The sequence below is a fragment of the Prionailurus viverrinus genome, chromosome F2, assembly GCF_022837055.1.
Source record: "Prionailurus viverrinus isolate Anna chromosome F2, UM_Priviv_1.0, whole genome shotgun sequence".
Lineage (NCBI taxonomy): Eukaryota > Metazoa > Chordata > Mammalia > Carnivora > Felidae > Prionailurus > Prionailurus viverrinus.
Window position 1 is genome coordinate 83,373,197 of NC_062578.1, and position 22,098 is coordinate 83,395,294.

Sequence of the window (22,098 nt, forward strand, 5' to 3'; positions counted from 1 at the left end):
TGCAGGTAATGGGAGAGTGAGACGCACGCTCACCGTGGGACCCCGCCCCAGGCTGCGGGACCCCCACCCCTTACCATGGTGGAGTCTTCCCGGCTCAGGATAAGGAACCCGTGTCTTCGTCCATCGTCTTCCGCCTCAAGAGTGCTAGGCTCCTGCTCTGCGCCCTCCGCCTTGGAGGTCTCCTCCTGTGACAGCAGAAGGAGAGCAGGAATCACACCACCCAACCAGGGGTGCCTGGGAAGAGGGTGGGGGGAGGGCAGACCCCCAGCCAAACCAGAGCAAGTGTGCACCCAGGCCTGCCTGAAATGTCACGGCCAGCCCTGTCCTGGGCCCCACTGCCTCCAAGCCACCCGCACGCTCAGGCTGAGTCCATGTGGACACAGCAACGGGTCACCTGCCCCGCTCAGGGCCTCCTCACCAGCCCAGGATACACCTACTTGCTCCTTGCGCACAGGGGCGATGACTGTCCACATGTCATAGCAGCCAGGAAGCTCAAACGTTGTCACCACCTGGGGCCGGATGCTCTTCTAGAAGGACGAATGGGGGGCGGGGGGTGTCAGTTCACCCAGGTCCCGCCAGGAGGCACCACACCGCCTGCCCCCACATACCTGTAGGACCGACAGGGCCCCATTCTTCCCATAGCCGGAGCACACCACGATCTCCAAGTCTGGCTCGGGGCTGTTCTGGAACTGCACAGCAGCTCAGAGTGAGGACAGGGCCCCACTGCTGAGTGAGCCCCTTGCCCCCCATCTCTTCACCCAAAAGCACCTCTTCAGAGAGGAAAGCAGGCTCGCCCATGGCAGCGTTGGCACAGGGTCCGATGTTGAGGATGCTGTCACATACCTGCAGACAGACACAGCAGTGCTCAGGCAGGCAGGCAGGCCGGCTGGCGTGGGAGGCCCCTCCCTGTGCCCAACCTCACCTCAAAAGAGTAAGTGGCCAGCTGTGTGCCCGACTGGGCCTCGCTGCCGTATACTTCAATCTCATCCACCTCGTCCTGAGGCACCGACTTGCCCCCTGCAGCAGACAAGAGACCCCGTCGGGCCAGGAGGCCCGGTTGCCTGGCCGCCAGGCCTAACCCCACCAGCCCCTGCCTGTCCCGTGCAGGCCTGTCCTCACCTGACCAGCCCACCGTGGAGTCCACTCGCTTCTTCTTCGAGGGAGGCTCTTCCTGCGAGGCAGGAGGGGACAGTGAGCAGCCCTCTGAGGCTGGCCCTGCACAAGAGGCCAGCGTCCTGACAGGCCCCGGGCACCCACCTTGTCAGCAGCCTCTCGGACGGCGCTGGCCGGAGGCTCCTGTAGCTTCTCCGTGTACTTGAGGAGGAGCGAGTTGCCCAGGCGAGAGCCGAGGAACAGGTACCCAGGCTCCATGGTGACCATCTGAAGACCAGTGGGCGGTCAGGGTGAAACCAGGCCCAGACCCAGGGCCACCTCCCACCCACCCAGTCCCAACTCACGCTGGTGGTAAGGACACTGGCGGCCGCCTTGTCGAAATGGAAGGCGCGGACACTGCGCATGCCGTCCGTGATGAGGGTCAGCACGTAACTGCCAGGACGGGGAGCACTGAGCCGGGGGCAGGGCTCAGAGAGGGGGCACGGGGCTCACCGAAGGGAGGGTGTGGGCAGGGCGGAGGGCACGGGGCTCACCGAAGGGAGGGAGACTCACATCTCACCACCCTTGAGGGAGATGACCATCTTGTCGTAGGAAATGAAGGCGGCCTGGGCACAGTCGAGGGTGATCCGCACGCCCTCCTGGGTGCCTGCGCAGGGTGCGGTTAGACAGACTCCGCAGCCCTCCTGCCCTCCCTGCCCTGCGGTCCTGCCCCAGCCCACACTCACGGAGGGGAAAGGCGGTGGTGCCGGTGGTGAGGCCGTTGAGAGCCACGCCATATGGGGGGACGCTCTGGTTCAGGTACAACAACGAGTTGACAGCAAAGACCACCACCCCACCTGGAAATGGACATGCTGGTGGGCGGGGCTCAGCGCCCTCCCCCCACCCCCCCCCACCCCCAGCCCCATAAGGGCTCACCGATGGGCTTGGGCACAGCGAGGGCCTGCGTGCAGTCGAAGGGGAGGCTGGTGAGAGACCAGATGACAGGGTGGACCTTCTGCGTGATGTTCAGTGAAATGGCCACAATGGAGCACGTGTCCTGCCGCACAGCCACCCGCCTGGGGACAAAGAAGTAGGTCAGCCAGGGGGCCAGTCACAGCACTCCAAGGGCGGGGTGGCCTGGTCCTAGTCCCAAATGAGACCCACCCCAGGCCTTGGCAGCTGCAGCCACAGCAGAGGGGCCTCACCCAGGCCAGGTCTGGTTGGGCTCGAACAGGATGAGCAGGGTGGGCTCGTAATAGCCGTGCAGGAACTGCAGGTCTACGATGTTGAGCAGCTTCTCGTCCAAGCCGCGCACATCGATGATGTAGCTGGGCAGGAAGCTGGACCTCTGCCTGGGGGCGACAGGCTTTAGTGGGCAGAGGAAGGAAGGAGAGAGCTCCGGCTGGACGAGCCCCTCCCCTGCCCCAGTACTCACCCCTCCCCCATGAGCCCCTCGTGCTCCTCGGCCAGGCTCTCCCTGCGGAAGGGCAGGACCACCAGGCGTGTGCCGTAGATGAGCATGGCCGCGCAGCGTCCGTCGGGGTCCACCCGCACCCGCGGCGTATGCACATTCTGCACGAACCCATCCTGGGGGCAGAGGGCACCGTTAGGCCGGCCTGGGGATAGGAGGGGAGCAGGGGGCAAGGGGCTGGGGCGGGAGGGAGGGGGGCAGGGAGGGCTGGGGGCATGGCCTGGACCTACCCGTAGCTCAGGCTCCTCAAAGTAGTGTAGAGACAGGGTCTTCAGATCATGGGTGCCTGGGTCATACTCCACCACCGACAGCTGGAGGGCAGGTCAGAGCTATGGCCCCAGACTCCCCTCCCCCCACAGGCCTCCCACACCCACTCCCACCTCCAAGGCCATCACCTACCTTGGCATCCTTAAAGCTCAGGAGCAGGGCATCCCGCTTGGCACCCGCCAGCTGCACGCTGGCCATAGACATGACGTTGCCGAAGAAGGAGAAGGAAGCCACCAGCTCCAGCTTTTCCCGGTGCTCCCGGTGGGCCTTTCCCTCTGGGGGAGAGGCCGGTGGGTACAGCTCTGGGCCCGCACCCCAGCCCCCACGGCCCCAGGTCTGGGGCCAGGGCAGCCTCCCCCGCACTCACCTGTGCTCCTGTCATTCTTGGTTGGCGCCTGGGAGAGGGAAGAGGAGGGTGGGCAGTGAAACCACACTGCTGCAGCCAGACATCTGCGAGTCCTACCTCATGGTGGGACCAGGAGGGGAGACAACGCAGGGCCAGCCCTGCCCAAACCCTCACTGCCGTGGGGACCATGCTTCCAGACACTTCTAGAGACAGCCGTGCACACCCCAACCCAATGTGCACAAACTCGTGCTCACAGCCTGAGTCCCCAACTTGGCTTCCCAGCAGCCGGCTCACTCCGATGCCAGCAGTGCTCAGGGTCAGAGGCTGGATGGCAGCTCTCTCCGTGCACCCTCAATCCTGCCTGGCCGTGCCCCCCACAAACTCACCCCTGGGCCCAGCCACAGCACGGGCATCACTCTACAAGACAGGCGTCCAGCTTGCCCTGAGAGCTGCCACCAGCTGCCGACCACAAGCGACCGCCCCCGGCTCCCCTGACACGTAGGGTGCCCACTGAGCCTGCGCCGGGCATGTGCCGCAGAGGGCCGTGGCCTCGCCCGATCGCGCAGCCGGCCAGGGCCTCCCCAGGGTGGGAGAGGGCGTCCGGACTGCGCTATCCAGACTGCAGAGCGTCCGTAACCTCGGGTAACGAAACCGCGGCAAGTGCCGCCGTCCTCTGTGCCACACAGAGGGCCTGGCGGTACCGCCACGCAGGGGCACGTTTTTCTTTTACAGAAAAACAAGGGCTCCAAGCTTCGGTACGTTTTCGTGCCCATAAGAGACTGTTCTCTGTTAGTGGTGACAGCACACTGACACACACACACTCGTAAATCGTCACTTCAAAGCAAAGTAGAAATTTTAATGACGAGAAACAAGAGCGTTTTTAATGACATACTCGTGCTACTGGGCAACGTCCTGAGAAGAGCTGCTTGAGAAAAGCCAAATAATTAACTCATTTCAAAAAAGGCATTTTAGGGGGTGCCTGGCTGGCTCAGTCAGGAGAGCACGTGACTCTTGATCTCAGGGTCATGAGTTCAAGCCCCACGCTAGGCACGAAGCCTTCTTAAAGAAAAGAGGGGCTCCTGGGTGGCTCAGTCAGTTAAGTGTCTGACTTCGGCTCAGGTCATGATCTCGCAGTCTGTGAGTTCGAGCCCCGTGTCGGGCTCTGTGCTGACAGCTCGGAGCCCAGAGCCTGCTCCGGATTCTGTGTCTCCCTCTCTGTCTCTGCTCCTCCCCCACTCCTTCTCTCCCCCTCTCTCTCTCTCTCTGTCTCCCAAAAATAAATAAACATTGGGGCGCCTGAGTGGCTCAGTCAGTTGAGCGTCCGACTTCGGTTCAGGTCATGATCTTGCAGTTCACGAGTTCAAGTCCCGCATTGGGCTCTGTGCTGACAGCTCAGAGCCTGGAGCCTGCTTCTGATTCTGTGTCTCCCCCTCTCTCTGCCCCTCCCCCACTCACACTCGGCCTCTCTCTCAAACATAAATAAACATCAAAATTAAAGGGGCCCCTGGGTGGCTCAGTCGGTTAAGCGTCCGACTTCGGCTCAGGTCATGATCTCACGGTCCATGAATTCGAGCCCCGCGTCGGGCTCTGTGCTGACCGCTCAGAGCCTGGAGCCTGTTTCAGATTCTGTGTCCTCCTCTCTCTCTGGCCCTCCCCCGTTCATGCTCTGTCTCAAAAATAAATAAACATTAAAAAAATTTTTTTTTTTTAATTCTTAGTAAGCCAAGAATGCAACTTCCTCAACCAAACAAGGGACATCTACAACAACCCTTCAACAAGGTCCCATTGGAGTGAAGTGTCCCAGTCACCTCTGTGACCAGGACCAGCCGGGACACCCACACACCCCTTGCCGGGGGTGAGGTCAACACATACAGACCAACTGTAGTCCCACCCACAAGCAAAATGCAGAGTGAAAATCTTGAAGAACTTCAAGAGACATATGGACCTAGTCAAATGCTCTAACATACCACTGGCATCGACGGAGGAAGGACAGAATCAATAAATGAAGATGTTGACCAATCGTTTTCCAAAACTGATGAAAAGCATCAATCTACAGACTCAAGAAGAGCAGCAAACCCCAAAACAAGATAAATATAAAGCAAACCAGGGGTGCCCGGGTGGTTCAGTCAGTTAAGTGTCCAACTCTTGATTTCAGCTCAGGTCATGATCTCTTGATTCCTGAGTTCAAACCCCATGTCGGGCTCTGCACTGACAGTGTGGAGCCTGCTTGGGATTCTCTTTCCCTGTCTCTCTGCCCCTCCCCTGCTCATGCTCTCACTGTCTCTCAAAATAAATAAATAAGCTTGAGTAAAAAGGTAATAATAACGACGACAACAATAATAATAACGAAGCCACAACCAGGGAGGAAGGACAATGGGTGAGAGGGGATATGCAGGAGGAGAACAGGCAAGTCCAGAAAACAAGCCATTTCTCGTCCTGGCCCCGTCCCTGGACAGAGCCCCCTGACCTAGACTTCAGCCCTATGTTTACAAATGCCCTGCCACAGGAGTAAGCCATTTCCTTCTTGTTGAAAAAAGAGAAAGAAAACAAAACTACAACCAGGTGCATCACAGTAAAAAGACAAAACCAAGGGGGCGCCTGGGTAGCTTGGTCGGTTAAGCGTCCGACTTCGGCTCAGGTCATGATCTCACGGTCTGTGAGTTCGAGCCCCACGTCGGGCTCTGTGCTGACAGCTCCGAGCCTGGAGCCTGTTTCGGATTCTGGTTCTCCCTCTCTCTCTGCCCCTCCCCTGTTCATGCTCTGTCTCTCTCTGTCTCAAAAATAAATAAACGTTAAAAAAAAAAAAAAAAAAAAGACAAAACCAAGGACAAAGAAAAAGACCTTAAAAGGAGCCAGAGGAAAAAGGAGACATCACCTTCATAAAAGCTGGTTTTCACTTTTTTTTTTTTTTTTTTCTAGGGCGGGAGGGAGAGAGAGAGAGAGAGAGGGAGAGAGAGAGAGAACTCTCAAGCAAGCGGGGGGGGGGGGGCGGGGGGGGGGGATCCAAGCAGGCTCCACACTCAGCACAGAGCCCAACCAGGGACTCAATCCCTGGGATCATGGGATCATGACCTGAGCGGAAATCAAGGGTCAGACGCTTAACTAAGCCACCCAGGTGCCCCCATAAAAGTTGATTTTCACCAGAAACCATACAAGCCACAGACAGTGGAATAACATCTTGAAAGCGCTGAAAGGAAACAATTAACCTAGAATTCTAAACCCAGTGAAAATGCCCCTCGAAAAGGAAGCTGAGATAAAGGCATTTCCAATACAAAAGTGGAGCAAACTCACGGCCAGTAGAAAACCTGCAGGATTATTAAAGGAAGTTCTTCAGGTTGAAAAGCCCGGCATAAAAAAGGATTATAAGCTGCTAAGAGCTCATAAGGCTGGGAGGATATAAGGGGATGAAGGACGCGTGGGAGAAAGGAGCACTCTTGGCGGCAGGAAGCCCACACAATTAGAAGAGGGAAGAGGCAGGAAAAGCAGCCGAAACAGAAACCATCGGTGGAACCAACAGGAGTAAATTAAAGTTTGAGGAGTAAGACAACGTTTACACAACCTCAAAATAGGTCCCACAAGGTACTTAGTAGCTACCACGGGAAACGCAGTGATGTTCCGGGGGGAACCCCGCCATCCAAGCCAGCAGCCCAGGGACTATACAAAGAGACATCTTCTGTTACAAAAGACGTCATATCGGGGTAAATTGGCAGGATCTGACCAGGCCTGGCCTTCTCCCAGTGTCACTGTCGTCATCAGACCACTGTTCTGTGGCTCTGCAAGAGACAGACCTCCATGCTGTCAGGGTGCACAGGACACGCTGACCTCCAGGAGCTGAGAGGCCTCCTGTCTACGACTTACTCTCCAGGCTTAGGGAAAAAAAGAGAAGAAAGCAAGCAGATATGGCACAACGTTCCATCTGGGACTGTGGGTAAAGGTACATTGGAAATTTCTGCTCTTGAAACTTCTCTCGAGTCTGAAATGATGTAAAATTGAGAGCCTAAAAACAGTAATAACGTACTGCAGGGCTGATAACGTAGGTCAAACCAGGGGCCCAGGGAGATAAACAGGGCTAAAGTATAAAGGATTTTATACTGTTCCGGGAGCAGCAAAAATGCTCATCTAAGCCAAACTGTAATAAATCCAGGAGGCCTAGTGTAACCGTTAACATCACTAGAAAATAATACGAAACACGTAACTAAAAGCCAACAGGAAGACAAAATGACTTAAAAAGTCCTCACTAACCCAAAACAAAGCACAGAAAAGGAAAAAGAATGAGGGTGTGGTTAGAAAGACAGTGAGACAGACAGTGATTCAAGCTCAAGTGCACACAAAATTACATTAAGTGTACATCTGCCAAACACCCAAATAGGGGACAGAAACTGCCAAATGATAACACCCACTATCTGCTGTGGAGTCACTTTCAATGTAGGGACACAGATTTAAAAAAAAGAAAAAGAGGGGCCCCTGGCTGGCTCAGTCACTGGAGCATGCGGACTTCCATCTTGAACTCCGGGTGGCGAGTTCAAGTCGCACATTGGGTGTAGAGATTCACGTCAAAAGAAACCCCAAAAAACAAAAAAACAAAAAACGGGAACAAAGTTGAGATAGCTACACTGCTATTGGACAAACCAGATTTTAAGGCAAAAAATATTAGAAACAAAAAGGCAAAAAGGGATATTTCATCACAAAAAGTTCAGTTCAAAATTAAAACATTATTCTTTTTTTTTTTACTTCAGAGAGAGAAAAAAAAAATGCAATGGGGAGGGGGCAGAGGGAGAGAATCTTAAGCAGGCTCCATGATCAGCACAGAGTCCGACACTGGTCTTGATCCCACAACCCTGGCACCATGACCTGAGCTGAAATTAAGAGCTGGACACTCAACCCACTGAGCCACCCAGGCAACCCCAAAAATTACTCTAAATTTGTCTTGTATGTACCTAATAACACATGTACAACACACAAATTCTCGACAGTCCTATGGGGCAAGTGCCCGTTGGTCATTTTAAAATCATCTTAGGGGCACCTGGGTGGCTCAGTCAGTTAAGCCTCCGACTCCTGGTTTCAGCTCAGGTCATGATCTCACAGTTCGTGGGTTCGAGTCCCACATGGGGGTCTGCACTGACAGTGCAGAGCCTGCTTGGGATTCTCACTCTCTTTCCCTCTCCCCCTCTCCACACCCCCCCAAATAAATAAATAAACTTCAAAAATTTTTAAAAACTATCCTAGATATTCTTCATTTTTGGCTCTTCCATGTAAATTTGAGAATCAGATTACTAAATCTAATGAGAAACCTACTGCCACTTTGAAGACACTGAATTTATGGGTTAACCTGAGGAAAGTTGGCATCTATACGACGTGGAGACTTTCCATCCATAACCGTGATCTATTTTCTATTTAGCTGGGGCTTCTGTTAATTTCAATCAACCACAACGTATTTTCCCTCCCAAAGGTCACAGGGGCCTCTCCTCCTGCCCAGCTGCTCCCCTTAGGCGGCCCCAGGCCACGCACTCACCCCCCTCCCACACACAGCTTCTCTGCTCTGCACCCCCTGCCTCTTGACAGAACGGCCCTTGCTTCCCAGCTCACCCAAAGGACGGAGGCCCCAGCCACACTGCCCACCCCACACACATCCCCACCCGCTTTGTGCTCCAGGACTTCCCCACTCCTGTCACCCCACTGCAGCCACCTGCACTGGATTCCACGGGGGCAGACTGAAGACAGCCTCAACGGGGCCCATCGCCCCCCTCCTGAGTCTGGACTAGAGGCAGCTCTGAACAACAACAGGCCGTGGGGAAGGGGGACCAGGTTCCCCAGGGCCCAGCCCTTGGGATCACTGGCAGCTTCCTCCTCCGAGTAAGCGAGCGCTCCAAGTAAGAGGCCCCACCACCTGGAGGCCACCATGCCAGCAAAACCAAGCCAGCTGCGTGGGGAGAGAGGAGCAGAGAGACAGAGACAGACACACCCGGCTTGCCCCCAACCCTTCAAGTCACCCAGCGGAAGCCCAGACCTCACAGAGCATAGGCCAGGTGCCTCCACGGTCCACACTGTGCGCTGTCCAAACCCCCAAGGGACTCACAGACGTATGCGTCCGTGGTCCCAGACTGCTGTTGGAAGCTCCAGGGCAGCCTGCTCCACAGCAATGACCAGACTGATCCCGAGCGCTCTCACCCACCTGAGGAGCCCTCTCCAGCTTCCCCCCATCCGCTCCACCTCCCGCCCCACACGCTTCTCTGACCCGAGAGTTGCAAACGTTCCTACGATGGGCCAAACAGCAACTACCTGCCTTGGCCTTCGCAGCCACACGCAGTCTGGAATTCTTGAATTCTCGCAACCCTGAGGGTGTACAAAGCTCCCGTGGATCTCAGTGGGCTGCGAGTGGGGGCGGCTGGCGAGCCTGCTGCACTGGCTGATTCCGCCCCGGCGGGCAACGCCCTGCTCTCCCACTCGTCTTTCGAAAACCCTCTTTTCCCGCCAGTCACCACTCCATCTCTTTGATTCCCTCTTTGCACAAATCTCCAGAAAGCCGTCTATGTTCACCGGTACTAATTCTCTTTCTCTGCTCGGCTCTGAACCCTGCAGGCCCACATCCCCGACGCCCCTGTCAAGAGTCACCAGGGCCTCCAGGGGCGCCTGGGTGGCGCAGTCGGTTAAGCGTCCGACTTCAGCCAGGTCACGATCTCGCGGTCCGGGAGTTCGAGCCCCGCGTCAGGCTCTGGGCTGATGGCTCAGAGCCTGGAGCCTGTTTCCGATTCTGTGTCTCCCTCTCTCTCTGCCCCTCCCCCGTTCATGCTCTGTCTCTCTCTGTCCCAAAAATAAATAAACGTTGAAAAAAAAAATTTTTTTTAAATAAATAAAAGAGTCACCAGGGCCTCCAGATCATGGGCCTCACCTGAGGCCCAGCGGTAGGAGACCCAGGGTCCCAATCGGCCACCTCCTCTGGGCTCGGGCTTTCCTCCCTCCTCCCTGGCCACACCTCCTCCAAGTCTTCCTCGGCCTCCTCTCTTCTTCCCAACCGCTCAACGCTGGGGCACCCCAGGGCCCAGATGGCCACCTTCTGGGTGACCCCGACCAGCTTGAGGGTCTGACGGGCCCAACTTCAGCTCCAGACCACACCCTGCTCCTCAGCACGACTGCCGCTCTAACTCTCCCGCAACCTCGCAGTGCGCTGTTCCGTCGGCACCGCGGTACACCTGTCAGGGTCTGGAGTCCAAGAAAGTCCCAACGGCTCCAGCCTCTCAGAGTCCATTACCTGTGAGCCCTTCCCACTGTGACAGAAGGGACGGCGTATCATGTACAGATCAGGTTACGAAGACACTGTGCTTTCACCTGGGTGAGCTGTTCTCTCTCTCAGCCTTCATTCTGGGGGAGGCCGCCCTGTGGTGAGGCTCACGTGACGGACCGAGGTGACCTGAGCTGAAGTCAGACACTTAACTGACACCACCCAGGCGCCCCTCTTTTTTTTTTTTAAGTAATCTCTACAGCCACTGTGGGGCTCGAACCCATGACCCTGAGATCAAGAGTCAGTCACCTGCTCCACCATCTGAGTCAGCCAGGCGCCCCTCTGCACTCACTCCTCTTTTCCTCGGGGCCTTTTGGCTGGTTCTGTTCCTTTTTTTTTTTTTTTTTTTTAGTTTATTTATTTACTTTGAGAGAGAGAGCTGGGGAGGGGCAGAGTGAAAGAGAGAGAGAGAGAGAGAAAATCCGAAGCAGACTCCACACTGCCAGTGCAAAGCCCGATGTGGGGCTTGAACTCACAAACTGGGGGATCATGATCTGAGCTGAAATCCAGAGTCAGACGCTTAAACAACGGAGCTACCCAGGTGCCCCATCTCTTGGCTGGTTCTTGAACACCAGTCCCTACTGGCCTAAGGCCTTCACCTGCCTGGAACCTTCACCTGACACCCACAAAGCTCTCTCCAGCCCCTCCTCCTTGCCTACTCAAATCTCAACTCTGCAAGGAGGCAAAATTTAACACCACACCTGGCTCCCTACTCCCCAACCCTGCTCTGATGCTTTCCACAGCACTTTAAACTATAGCCCAAGGCGGGGCGCCTGGGTGGCTCAGTCAGTTAAACATCTGACTTCAACTCTGGTCATGATCTCGCAGTTCATGGATGGGTTCCAGCCCAGCGTCAGCCTCTGTGCTGACAGCTCAGAGCCTGGAGCCTGATTCAGATTCTGTGTCTCCCTGTCTCTGCCCCTCCACCACTCATGCACGCACGCACTCTCGCTCTCTCTCTCTCAAAAATAAACAAAAAAAACAAAACAAATAAACGAACTCTAGCCCACGGTATTACTGGCTGTGTGTGGTCTGTCACCCACTGGAACAGCAGCACCACAAGGGCAAGCCTCTCTACCTGTAGTGCTCACCAACATCTCCCAAAACAAGCTTAACAAACATCTGCTGAAAAGACTCGAGTGAATTCCAGTGGGCTGTGAAACCTTATGTAAAAAATATAATGATGTAGGGGTGACTGGGTGGCTCGGTTAAGCTTCTGACTTCGGCTCAGGTCATGATCTCGCAGTTTGTGAGTTCGAGCCCCACGTCAGGCTGTGCTGACAACTCAGAACCTGGAGCCTGCTTCATATTCTCTGTCTTCCTCTCTCTCTCTCGCTCTCGCTCTCTCTGCCCCGCCCCCACTTGTGCTCTGTCTCTATCAAAAATAAATGTAAAAAAATTTTTAAAAATATATAATGATGTAAATGCTTCCCATTTGTCTCTAAAGGATGACAGGCATCAGAGAAGGGGGAACTTTATTGGAACACAGGAGTGAAAAAACTCTAGTGATGACAGCAAAGACGCTCTCCTACAATATGGGGACTGACAGATCCATTCAATCACTTTTAGTAACCTCTACGCCAAACACGGGGCTCAAACTCATGACCCCAAGATCAAGAGTCCTATGCTCTTCCGACTGAGCCACCCAGGCGCCCCTAGTACTCTACATATTTAATGCAAAAACAAACACACGTGTCCTGAAGTAGGCGCCCAGGAAGGTCAGCCTCCTTCCGTCCGCCCCTCTGACCCCACGTGCATGCTGCGTCAGCCCCTACTCAGAGCCTTCGGTGATTCCTCCCTGCTCTGGGGTCAACCATCCTGACCACGATGTGCCTTCTTCCCCTCACCCCACTTCCGCTCTACACCCCAGTCCAACCGTGCCTGCCCCCGCCATCCGCAGCTGCTCTGGCCTGTGTGCCGGCTATTCCTTCGGCCCGGAACACCCTCCGTTCCCCATCCTTGTGCCTGGAGAAGTCTTACTGCCCCCTTGAGAACAGGTAAGAAACCAGCTCTGGCAAGAAACTTTCGTGGACCAACTCTCACCGCTTGGGCAACCAGAGCACTTGTTTCCTCTACGGATGGGTCCATCACACTCTAGAAAAACTCCTGTGGGCTCTCTGGCCCCACACGAGACCCAGCCTCGTTCCTTTGGCCAGGAACTTTGTCCCGTCTTTGTCAGTCTTCCTGTCGGACTGACACTCTGGTCTCCCTCGTTCCCTCCTCTACCTCAGCTGCACTCGCTCCAACCTCCAAGCCTGTTTACAGGTGTGTTTCTACTTCGCGCGCGGTCTCCGCCGCCGAGTTTTGGTAGCTTTTGTTCACCGCTGTACCTCCACTGCCCAGCACACAGTAGGCGCTCGCGTGATTTGCTGCAAAGACCGAAGAGCACAGAAGACGCACAGGCGCGGGGAGCGGAAGGCAGGCGGAGCGCTGCGGCGCGGAGAGAGCCGGCGCGGAGAGAGCCGCCCCGGAGGCCGCCGCGCTCGGCGGGGCTCGCTTCTCCGTCCGCCGCCGCGCGCCGCCCTCGGCGAGTACTCGGGAGGCTGCAGGGAGCTGCGAGGGGCCGGCGCGGCCCGCACCTACCTCGGCGTCGCGGTTGAGGCGGTACACGTAGAGCTGCGAGGTGCCGGCCACCACGAGGTTGCGCTCGCTGTTGTTGAAGAAGTTGCAGTACATGGAGAACTCCAGGCCGGTGGGCGGGTGCGCCTGCTTGTACACGGCGTACATGGCGCCGAGCCCGAGCTGCGCGGGGAGGCGACGGGATGAGCAGGGCCGCCGCGCACGGTCCCGGCCCGGCGCCCCCTCCCCGGCCGCGCGCGCCCGCGCGCGCCCGCCCACCTGGCAGTTGGAGCCGGCTCGTGGGGGAACCGCACCGCGGCGGACGCGGCCCGGCCGGACCGGAAGCTGAGCGCCCGGGTTCCGGGCTCCCGCGCCTGCGCAGCGCCGCGGCGGCAGAGTGGCTGCGCGCGCGACAGCGACCCCCGGTGGCTAGGGGGTGGCAGGGCAGCCTCGCGGCTCTGCTCCGAGGCTCTGCGTCCGGAGCCCCGAAACCCCGAGCTCGCTCTGCGCTCGGCTCCGTGGAGAAGCCGGCGGCGGGGTTGGAAACGGGGCTGGGGGTGCGGCGGCTCAGGGCCCGCTGGGCCGGGGGCCGCTCTCCCCGACGCAGGGTGGGGTCACCGAGGAGGGTCTAGGCCGCAGGAAGAGGCGACTTGCCCCCACCAAGCCCGCGTGGGCGAGACGCGGTGCCCGGGTGGGCCAGGAGAGCCTCGCGGTGTGGAGGCCGTGAGGGAAGACATGTGCCCAGTGAGGCTCTCGGCAAGGGCCGCGGCGGCCCGAGCAGTCCGGGGATCGGGAAAGCTTCCGGGAGAGATGACTGGCCGCGTCCCTGCCGCCTCCCGAGGAGGTCTGGCCCTGCCGGTATGCCGGTCCGCCCTCTACAACGTGAGCGCTCGCCCCAGGGCAGCGATTTTCGCCCTTCCCGTCCTCTGCTCCCTCCCCAGGCCCAGCACAGTTGCCCACGTGGAAGACTCTGGAGCCACGACCAAGCACAGCTAACGGAGATGTCTCCTCGCTTGGCAGGGACTCGCCCTGGGTACCGTTGTACAGACCTGGGACTTAGGAATGGAATAATAAGAAATAAAACAAGTAAGGGGCGTCTGGGTGGCTCAGTCTGTTGACTCTTGATTTCGGCTCAGGGCATGATCAGAGTCATGGGATCCAGCCCCACGTCCGGCTACGCGCTGAGCCTGGAGCCTGCTTGGGATTCTCCCCCGCCCCTCTCCCGTGCTCCTGTGTGTGCTCGCGCTCTCTCTCTCTCTCTCTCTCTCTCTCTCTCTCTCTCGAATAAAAATTATAATGAGTAAAAAAAAAAAAATAAATAAGGAAGTATAGTTACACCCAAGAAAATGACATAGAAACATGGGTTTATGTTGCACCCATATCTGCCCACTTGCTCGTGTCAGCAACAAGGCTGACCCTTTTGTAGTGAACAAAGGGGTCACTCGAATGCCCAGGCAGGCGTGTGACCCCTGAACCACACCAAACCCCTTTAAAGGTCATAAGAAAAACTGTAGCCGGGACACTAAGTTTTGGCATCTCTGTCGGATGGGCACAGTCATGGTGCCCACATCATAGGACGTCTGTGATGATTGAAAAAATCAGGGCCCACAGAACCCTTGGACTGGAGCTTGGCACATTGGAAAATGCCCTAACAAATGAACAAGAACTCATCTGTGAGAGAGGTGGTCAGTGCAGAGAGGGCGGGAGATCCTGAAGGAGCACAGTCCCGGGGAGGGCAGCAGTGGATAGGATGAGGCTCCATCCCAGTCAGAGGAGAGGAGAAGGTGGGCAGCGGAACCAGGAGGTTGCAAGGTTGGCAGTGGGAAGACACAGGTGAGCCTGCCGGGTGGATGTACTTTCTCAACGAGAGATGAAGGTAGGGGCCTATCAGCAGATCTGGGGCTTGAAGGTGCTGGGGAGGGACCATGATGGGCTGAAGAATCGTCCAAGGCTGGCGGTGGGGGGGGGGTGGGGGGGCGGGGGGGAATGCCAGTACAAGCCCTGGCCTTGCCCTCTGACCCTGAGCTTGGGCCCTGGGGCTAGTGGACACTACAGGCCATGCTCTTGCTCCTCTGAGGCAGCGCTGTGCTGGGAGTCAGCGGTTTTTCTGCACCTTCCTTCCGTGCCAAGAGGCCATCTCCGTGTTGTAGACCAGGTTGAGGAGGAAGGTGGTAGTTCCCACATTTCTCTTTTGTGCTGTTGGTGAAGATTCTTAGAGAATCAATACCTCTTGGAGAGGCCGGAGCGTCTGTCTACCGGGGTCAGGCCCGGGAGTTCTCAGATACGGCCTTTTCTGCGTGCTTTGCCACAGATTACTGGCATGCAGCCTCCACCTCCCTCCAGCACAGGTGGACCCACGGAGCGTAACATAAGACTGACTTCCACTCTCGCGCTTTTGTGTCTGTGTGTGTGAACAACAGGCCGAATCTGATGTCCCCTGGACCCCTTCCTCTTTTTGGTCTTTCCTCCCACCTCCTTTCTGCTACCTGGAAAGTGCATTTAAGGGCTAGAGCTCTGGCAGCCATTTTGGACTGTGAGGGGTGTTGTGGATTGAATTGTGAGCCCAAAAAAAGATATGTTGGAAACCTAACCCTCGGTACTTCAAAATGTGACTTTTATTTGGAAATAGAATCATCGACAGATGGAATTAGTTCAGATGAGCTCATACTGGAGTAGCCACGCTGGTAATCGGTAGGACTGGTGTCATCAGAAGAGAAGAGATACAACAGAGAAGGTCACAAGATGGAGGAAGACTGGAGCTATGCCTGCTACAAGACCCAAACCACACGTGGCCGCCAGAAGCCAGGGCAGCCTCATGTGATAGATTGTCTCTAGAGAGTTGAGCAGCAGGGGCACCTGGGAGGCTCAGCTGGTTGAACATCCGACTCTTTATTTCACCTGAGGTCATGAGTTCAAGCCCCGCGTCGGGCTCTGTGCTGATAGTACAGAGCCTGCTTGGGATTCTCTCTCTTTCTCTGCCCCACCCCCACTTGTTCACTCATGCTCTCTCAAAACAAATAAACATCAAAAAAATAGACAGTTGAGAAGGAGCACGGCTTACAGACACCTTGAATTTAGACTTCTGCCTCCAGAACTGTGAGAAAATAAATTTCTGTTGTTTTAAGGCACCTAATTTGTGATAGGCTGAGCTACAACCTTAGGGGACTACAAGGGTCTGTGAGGATGGACACTTGTGCCGAGGACAGTGCAGCAGAGTCAGAAGGGGCTGGGGCCCCACTGACCACGGGCTGTCACATACTCGGGTCCGACTACCTCCAACTAGTGATAAACCCTCGTCTCTGTGAGCGCGGTGCTTGTTTCGGCCCTTCTGTGAGAAGTAAACAAGTCTGATTCCTGATTGGAGACCGGGTCCCCCTGCTACCTGCAGACTCTGGCCAATTTTTCTGAGTCCACTCCCCACACAGGGCTCCCACATTTCCCCACGCAGGACTGGGGCTGGCTGCCTGGAGATCCCTTAGCACAGGCTCCTGGTGCCTCATCGGAGCCCCAGGGGGAAAGAGAGGTACTGCCCCCCCCCCCCCCGCCCCGCTGCCTTTCTTGGTGGGAGAAGCTTCCCTAACAGCAAGGAAAGCAGCTGGGCTCCAAGGGCAAGAATATTTTTATTGAATAGGGATGCTGGGGCATGTGAGAGGGAGACTCTCAAAGGCCTGGGGCTCTCTGGGTACCCAGCTACAGGTTCCACACTGGCTAGCAGACCCAAGGAGCTGAGATAGCCCAGGGGGCCAGCAGCCAGCATCAAGGGCCCGAGAGTAGGGGGGGTGGGCATCAGAGGGTGATGTTGTCCTCATACAGCGACAGCAGCAGCAGGACGGTCCAGCCGCCCAGCAGACCCATGTTGTGCAGCAGGAAGAGGAGCCAGGGCCGCTGGTCCCGCACATGAAGCATGGCTGGAAGCTGAGGAGGAGGTAGGCACAGGTGAGCGACCAGCTCTGAGCCCCTGCTCGGCTCACCCCCAGGGCAGCCGACTCCCGCCCTCGGTCCTGACCATGTCGCAGAGCGCCACGTAGAGGAAGAGGCCAGTGGCCACCGCCAGGATCCAGGCCTCACTGTCCTCTCCAACGTCGACAGCGAGCGCCACGTAGAGGCCGACGAAGGCAGTCAGCGCTGAGGCCAAGTTCAGCAGCAAAGCCCGGCGCACCGACAGCCCCGCGTGCAGCAGGGCAGCGAAGTCCCCTGGGGTGGGCGGATCTGGGGTCAGGTCGAGAGGCCCGCCCACAGCCGGGCAGGCCCCGCCCCTGGCCGGCGGCCGGGTCCCCAGGCCCTGCCTCGCGCTGCTCACCTAGCTCGTGTGGCACCTCGTGGCAGAACACGGCCAGCGAGGTGGCCAGTCCGGTCTTCCAGGAGGACGCGAAGGCGGCGCCCACGGCGAGCCCATCGGCGAAGTTGTGCAAGGCGTCGCCCAGCGTGATCACGTAGGGCAGCAATCTCAGCTCTGCGGGTGTGGTGGACGTGGGTGGGCGCCGACCTGGTCCCCCACCTCGGCGCCCCCACCTCTGCTCCCCAGGCCCGCGCTGGCGCTCTGCACAAATCCGTAGCCCCTAATCCTTCTGGGGCTTCCCTCGGGGCTCACCTGAGCTCGGTCTCCGGGGCTCCGAGCTCAGCAGCTCCGGGCTCTCCTCTGTCACCTGGAGGGGGTAGGTCCGTGTGGATGAGCCCCTGGGCAGGGAGGTGAGGAGGGGCGTGGCGGGGCTGGGTCTCCTGATCGGCAACAGAGGAGCCCATGGACAGAAGCGCTGGGGTGGAGGCGGGGCGGGGGCGGGGGCGGGGGCAGAAAGGGGTTCTTGCAGGGGAAACTCCATGTGGGATGGAGACACTGGGGAAGGGCCAGCTCACCAGGTCTGCGCGAGAGCCTTCGTGGGGCTGCTTAGGCGGCCGGAGCTCGCTGGGCGCTAGCTGCAGGGACACTCCGTGGCTGTGGCCACCGTGGCTGTGGCTGCAGGGCCCATCCTTTGAGTCCTGTGGGGACAGTGGCTCAGGGCCCAATGGGCCTCCATGACTCCGCCCCATCCACCCACCACCTCCAGCTCCCACCTGACCTCAGGGTCCAGGGGCAGCAAGAGGTTGAAGAGGTTCTCAAACAGGAAGAAGGTGTAGAGGCCACCCAGCATGGCCACAAGGCGCCAGGTGGACTGTGGGCCAAGGCCCTCCCCGCTGTGCGTGTGCAGCCCTAGCACCTGGGGAGGGAAGGGGGCTTTAAGGCCTCCCCCACCCCACCCACCCCTGGGGACAAGGACGGAGAGGCCAGGGAGGCAGGAAGGGCTCCAGGAGGATGGGCCTCGAAGGACTGGGCAGGGAAGTTCCCGTCTGGGGAGGGAGGGGCAGCGGGCTGACCTTGGGTGTCAAGTGGAGGACGGCATCCCCAGTGAGTGCACCCACAGCCATGCTCAGGAAGGTCTGGATGATGTAGTGGGAGGCAGCGCTGTAGGTGGCGCAGGTCAGAAGCAGGAGGCCGAAAATGGCACAGAGGCAGATGAGCAGCGTGGCTAGGGAGCCATATAGATATCCTGGAGAGGGAGCGGGGCCACAGGGCTGAGATGAGAGCCTTTCTTGCTTCCCAGGGGAGGGTGTCCAAGCAGGGCCCAGGAGCCGGCTCACCAGGGATGCAGGTGGTCAGGCTCCGGCCATTCCTCTGCTTACGCTAACCCTTGAAGCCCCATCCTCTACCCATCTAGGCCCCCACACTTCCCTGTGACCCCAGCGGCCACTTCCTCCTCCCTGTGAGGCCCCACCTCTGTGGCACCGGCACCCAGCACCGATGGGTACGGCAAGCAGGCACAACTGGGGAGGCAGGCACTCACTTTCCGCCTGACTGAGCTGGTCCTGAGTGGGGGGACTGGACTGGGGGCTGCAGGCCCCACTTAGTTGCTGCTGGAGCAGGGCCGGGCTCAGTTGGGCCCAGAGCTCTGGAGTCACCCCCGCCTGCTCAGACAGCCCGTACACGGCCATCACTTCACTGGCACTCAGGCATACCTGAGGGGTGGCAGGAAAGGGGGTCAGGGACTTGAGCAGACCCATGAGCCCCCACCTCTCCCCAGGACGGTGGTGCATGGGCTGCTCACTGTGTCCCACATGCTGGAGCTGCCGTTAGGGGTGGCAGGGGGCACAGGGCCCTGGTGGTTGGCCCCCTTTCCCAGATGACCATGGTCGCTGTGGTCGCTGGGTGTCTCCGCCACTCTCCCTACCCCCAGGCGCTGCATCAAGGCCTCCAGCTCTGGCAGGGGGGACAGAATCACAAAGTGTGTATGGGCTCCAGGCCTGCCCTCCCCAAGGACATGGAGGTCGGGGACTCAGGGTACTCCCAACTCTCTGGCCCCGCCACAGCCTCACCAGCCAGTGTGATGTTGGGATTCTCGCCACTGTGCTGCCGGAACACAAAGTCTACAAAGTACTGGGGGGTCGGCAGGGCATGGAGACAGGACCCACTGCTGACATGGTCCAACAGGGCGGCCAGGACCAGGCCAGGGTTGCTGGGAGCTCCTGCCCCTGCTGCCTCCTCCAGCAGCTGGGGCAGGTCCACACAGGCCTGGGGGAGGGGTCAGGGCTCAGCCTTGCCTGCAGGGCGGCCTTCCTGGCCTCCAGCTCGACCATCAACCCTAGTGCCCTTGCATGCCACCGACCCCGAGACCCGCCCTAACACGGTGCCAGATCAGGCTTCTCAGAGCACCACCACCTAACCCTGCCAGCCTACGGCCTGTGCTGGGTCTGACCCCTCCCCGAGGGCCCTCCCTATGGGCCCAGGATTCTTCTCAGCCCCTGTCTGATGAGGGCCCCGGGGGCTCCCCAGGTCCCTGTCCTGAGTGGTGCCGGACATCCATCTGTGATCCCTGAACCTCCCAAGTAGGTCCCCAGACTCCCCCAGGTGTCCAGGAAGGCTTGGGATGTTCTGCCCACTGCAGCCAGGCCCAACCCCCTAAGTGGCCTCCTTTCTCCATGGATCCCCTTAGGTCTTCCCCATCTAGTCCCTCTGCCCCACCTACGCAGGCCCTCACCTTCTCTGCAGCAGGCCAGCCAGCAGCCTGGGCCTGAATCCTTTGCAGCAGCCTGCTCAGGCCTGGGGTCAGGGCCTTGGGGCCCTCCAACAGGGCCAAGAGATGGTCAGCACGGGTGGCCCAGCGGCCAGCCTGGACATCTGCACATGTGCCCTTGGGGTCACTGAGGTAGAGGGCAGCGGCGGCACTGAAGCGGGCGATGTGCCTGTGCTCCAGGACTGCCCCCCCGGGGAGCCCTGGCTTCTCAGGCCTGCCCAGGGCCAGGGCATCATCCACAGAGAGGCACTATGGGCAGAGACAGGTGCCTATGGTCAGGAAGCTGCCTGCTTCCCTGTGGGGCCCACACACACTGGTCTTGCCCTCCCCTCTCCCACCCACCCCTCCACCATCACTCTTTCACACACTCCCACCGTCACCACCCTCTCGATTACACACACACACACACACACACACACACACACGGGCTCGGGGCAGTGGTCCACCCATCCCAGGGTGGCTTCTTCCCGGAACCACTGCCAGTTTGATGGCCTGGGGACTGATGGAGGAGGCGGCCCTGGGATCCTGGAGCTATATGTTTCCGTCACAGCCCCCGATCCTGGGAGCGCAGGCCTGTCTGAACTCAGAGCAGAGGAAGGTGGGCGCTGGCCTGCAGGCAGGGCCTGGGTGCTTGGCCACCCGCCTCGCCTCGGCCCGCCTCCTGGAGTTTGCCCAGGCCCTTTGCTTCCAGCCCTGGGGCGGAGCGGGCCTGGGCTGGGGGACCCATCGGGTGCGGCAATTACCTTTCCACACGGCCCGTCGGCGCAGTGCACACGGTCCGCCAGTGTATTTAACAGGCTGCCCAGCTCCACACGGTCCAGAACACCCTGGCCCGAGGACAGCAAGGTCAGCAGACGGGTAGGCTGAGCTGCCACCATGGTCACCATCAGCACAGACAGCAGCAGCCCCAGCTGGAGTCGAACCAGGACTGTCATGGTCATGCTGAGGCCCCTGTGCACTCTGTGCTCTGGGGAGGCCGCTGACGCCAGGGCTGGCTGGGGCTCTCGGGTTGCCTAGGGCCGGACTGGGGCTGGGCTCTGACCCGCCCGAACGCGTGAGGACCTCTCCCAGGTATTTTTCCTGCAGGGCTCTGTGATTGGCTGACTGAGGCACCTCAGGTTAACCATTCCAGCCACAGGTCCTCCCCGAGGTTGGAGCCACTGCCCGTGGGGGGCAAGAGCTGGGCCCCTTCCTCTGCAAGGACAGCCTGGGCATCGGCTAGCTTGTCTGTGGCTCTGCAGAACTGTGGGGCAGGGCTGCGTTTTCTATGCCCGAGGGGTAACCCTCTCTCTAAGGTCTGCCGCCAACAAGGGGGGCCTGGGCCAGAGGTCCCCAACATTCCACCTGAGAGGCCTGAACACACCCCTGCCCCACTCCCCTCCCAGCCCTTTCCCTGCTTGGCTTCCTTGGTTCAGGCAGCTTAGACACCCTCACCCCACCCTCAGCCTTAGGTCCCAGTTGGGGGTGGGGAGGTGGGGCCCTCTTCTCCCATGCGTTGGGGAGTCGTCCTCCCCTTCCCAAACTCTGGGGAAAATGCCTGAGGAAATGGCCAAATCCCCACAGGACGCAAGGGGAGCCCACCGGGCCTTCTGCTTGCTGCCTCCTGGCAGAGGTCTCTTGGGCTTTCCTGGCAGGAGGAAGTGGGGCAGGATCCCAAGCTCCAGGCCCAGGGGCTCCAGGGAGGGCTGTGACTGCCAGCTCTGCACCCGCCCCTCCCTGTTGGCTCCGTCTCTGGCCTTTGAACCTCTTGGCTTATCTCTGCCTGGTTGGCAGGGGAGGGGCAGGCCCCAGGGAGCCAGCTCGCACCCCTGGCCAGGTCTCAGGGCAGCCTTTGTGGGGTTTTTTTTTTGCTTCCTGGAGGGAGTGTGTGGGCGTCCCCTTCCCCACCTGGTTCAGCTGGCCACTGACCCTGAGCCCTGTGAGGTGTGGTTGGGATGGAAGAGGTGAAGTCCTGGGGCAGCTGGGAGCCAAGGCCCAAGGGACTCTGTCCCCAGAGTCCCGTGGGCCCAGGGCAGGGCATCATGCTGAGGGCAGAGTC

At 58.8% G+C, this 22,098-nt stretch overlaps 3 protein-coding genes across 4 annotated transcripts in view; 1 reads left to right on the forward strand and 2 right to left on the reverse strand.

Annotated features, from left to right (window-relative positions):
• The window catches only part of CPSF1 (cleavage and polyadenylation specific factor 1), an 18,331-nt gene extending 4,937 nt beyond the window's left edge, over nucleotides 1-13,394 (reverse strand). The window contains exons 1-18 of the mRNA XM_047841661.1: nucleotides 13,294-13,394; nucleotides 13,039-13,197; nucleotides 3,198-3,225; nucleotides 2,963-3,105; nucleotides 2,794-2,874; nucleotides 2,528-2,679; nucleotides 2,298-2,444; nucleotides 2,029-2,168; nucleotides 1,839-1,949; nucleotides 1,666-1,759; nucleotides 1,458-1,545; nucleotides 1,258-1,380; nucleotides 1,120-1,171; nucleotides 923-1,017; nucleotides 769-843; nucleotides 609-689; nucleotides 438-527; nucleotides 75-185 (exon numbers count right to left, since the gene is read on the reverse strand). Coding sequence (XP_047697617.1) covers nucleotides 75-185; nucleotides 438-527; nucleotides 609-689; nucleotides 769-843; nucleotides 923-1,017; nucleotides 1,120-1,171; nucleotides 1,258-1,380; nucleotides 1,458-1,545; nucleotides 1,666-1,759; nucleotides 1,839-1,949; nucleotides 2,029-2,168; nucleotides 2,298-2,444; nucleotides 2,528-2,679; nucleotides 2,794-2,874; nucleotides 2,963-3,105; nucleotides 3,198-3,225; nucleotides 13,039-13,182 — 1,755 coding nt within the window. The 5' untranslated portion in view covers nucleotides 13,183-13,197; nucleotides 13,294-13,394. The remainder of the gene's footprint in view (nucleotides 1-74; nucleotides 186-437; nucleotides 528-608; nucleotides 690-768; nucleotides 844-922; nucleotides 1,018-1,119; nucleotides 1,172-1,257; nucleotides 1,381-1,457; nucleotides 1,546-1,665; nucleotides 1,760-1,838; nucleotides 1,950-2,028; nucleotides 2,169-2,297; nucleotides 2,445-2,527; nucleotides 2,680-2,793; nucleotides 2,875-2,962; nucleotides 3,106-3,197; nucleotides 3,226-13,038; nucleotides 13,198-13,293) is intronic.
• Nucleotides 13,218-16,094, forward strand: LOC125156232 (uncharacterized). Its single transcript, XM_047841983.1, has 4 exons — nucleotides 13,218-13,239; nucleotides 13,301-13,872; nucleotides 13,956-14,100; nucleotides 15,644-16,094. The coding sequence occupies exons 1-4, from the start codon at nucleotides 13,218-13,220 to the stop codon at nucleotides 15,688-15,690; spliced, it is 786 nt and encodes a 261-aa protein (XP_047697939.1). The 3' UTR covers nucleotides 15,691-16,094.
• Nucleotides 16,095-16,621: 527 nt separating this feature from the next.
• SLC39A4 (solute carrier family 39 member 4) lies at nucleotides 16,622-21,330 on the reverse strand. Of its 2 annotated transcripts, XM_047841669.1 has the most exons (12): nucleotides 20,804-21,330; nucleotides 20,025-20,309; nucleotides 19,363-19,558; nucleotides 19,095-19,246; nucleotides 18,834-19,005; nucleotides 18,367-18,539; nucleotides 18,072-18,209; nucleotides 17,869-17,991; nucleotides 17,606-17,660; nucleotides 17,315-17,467; nucleotides 17,021-17,208; nucleotides 16,622-16,929 (listed from the first exon to the last, which is right to left on the reverse strand). In XM_047841669.1, exons 1-12 carry the CDS (start codon nucleotides 20,999-21,001, stop codon nucleotides 16,801-16,803), a joined length of 1,962 nt encoding a protein of 653 aa, XP_047697625.1. In that variant the 5' UTR covers nucleotides 21,002-21,330; the 3' UTR covers nucleotides 16,622-16,800. The 2 variants fall into 2 exon arrangements, with proteins under 2 accessions (XP_047697625.1, XP_047697624.1); XM_047841668.1 differs by lacking the exons at nucleotides 19,363-19,558; nucleotides 20,804-21,330 and having other exon boundaries at nucleotides 20,025-20,331.
• Nucleotides 21,331-22,098: the final 768 nt, after the last annotated feature.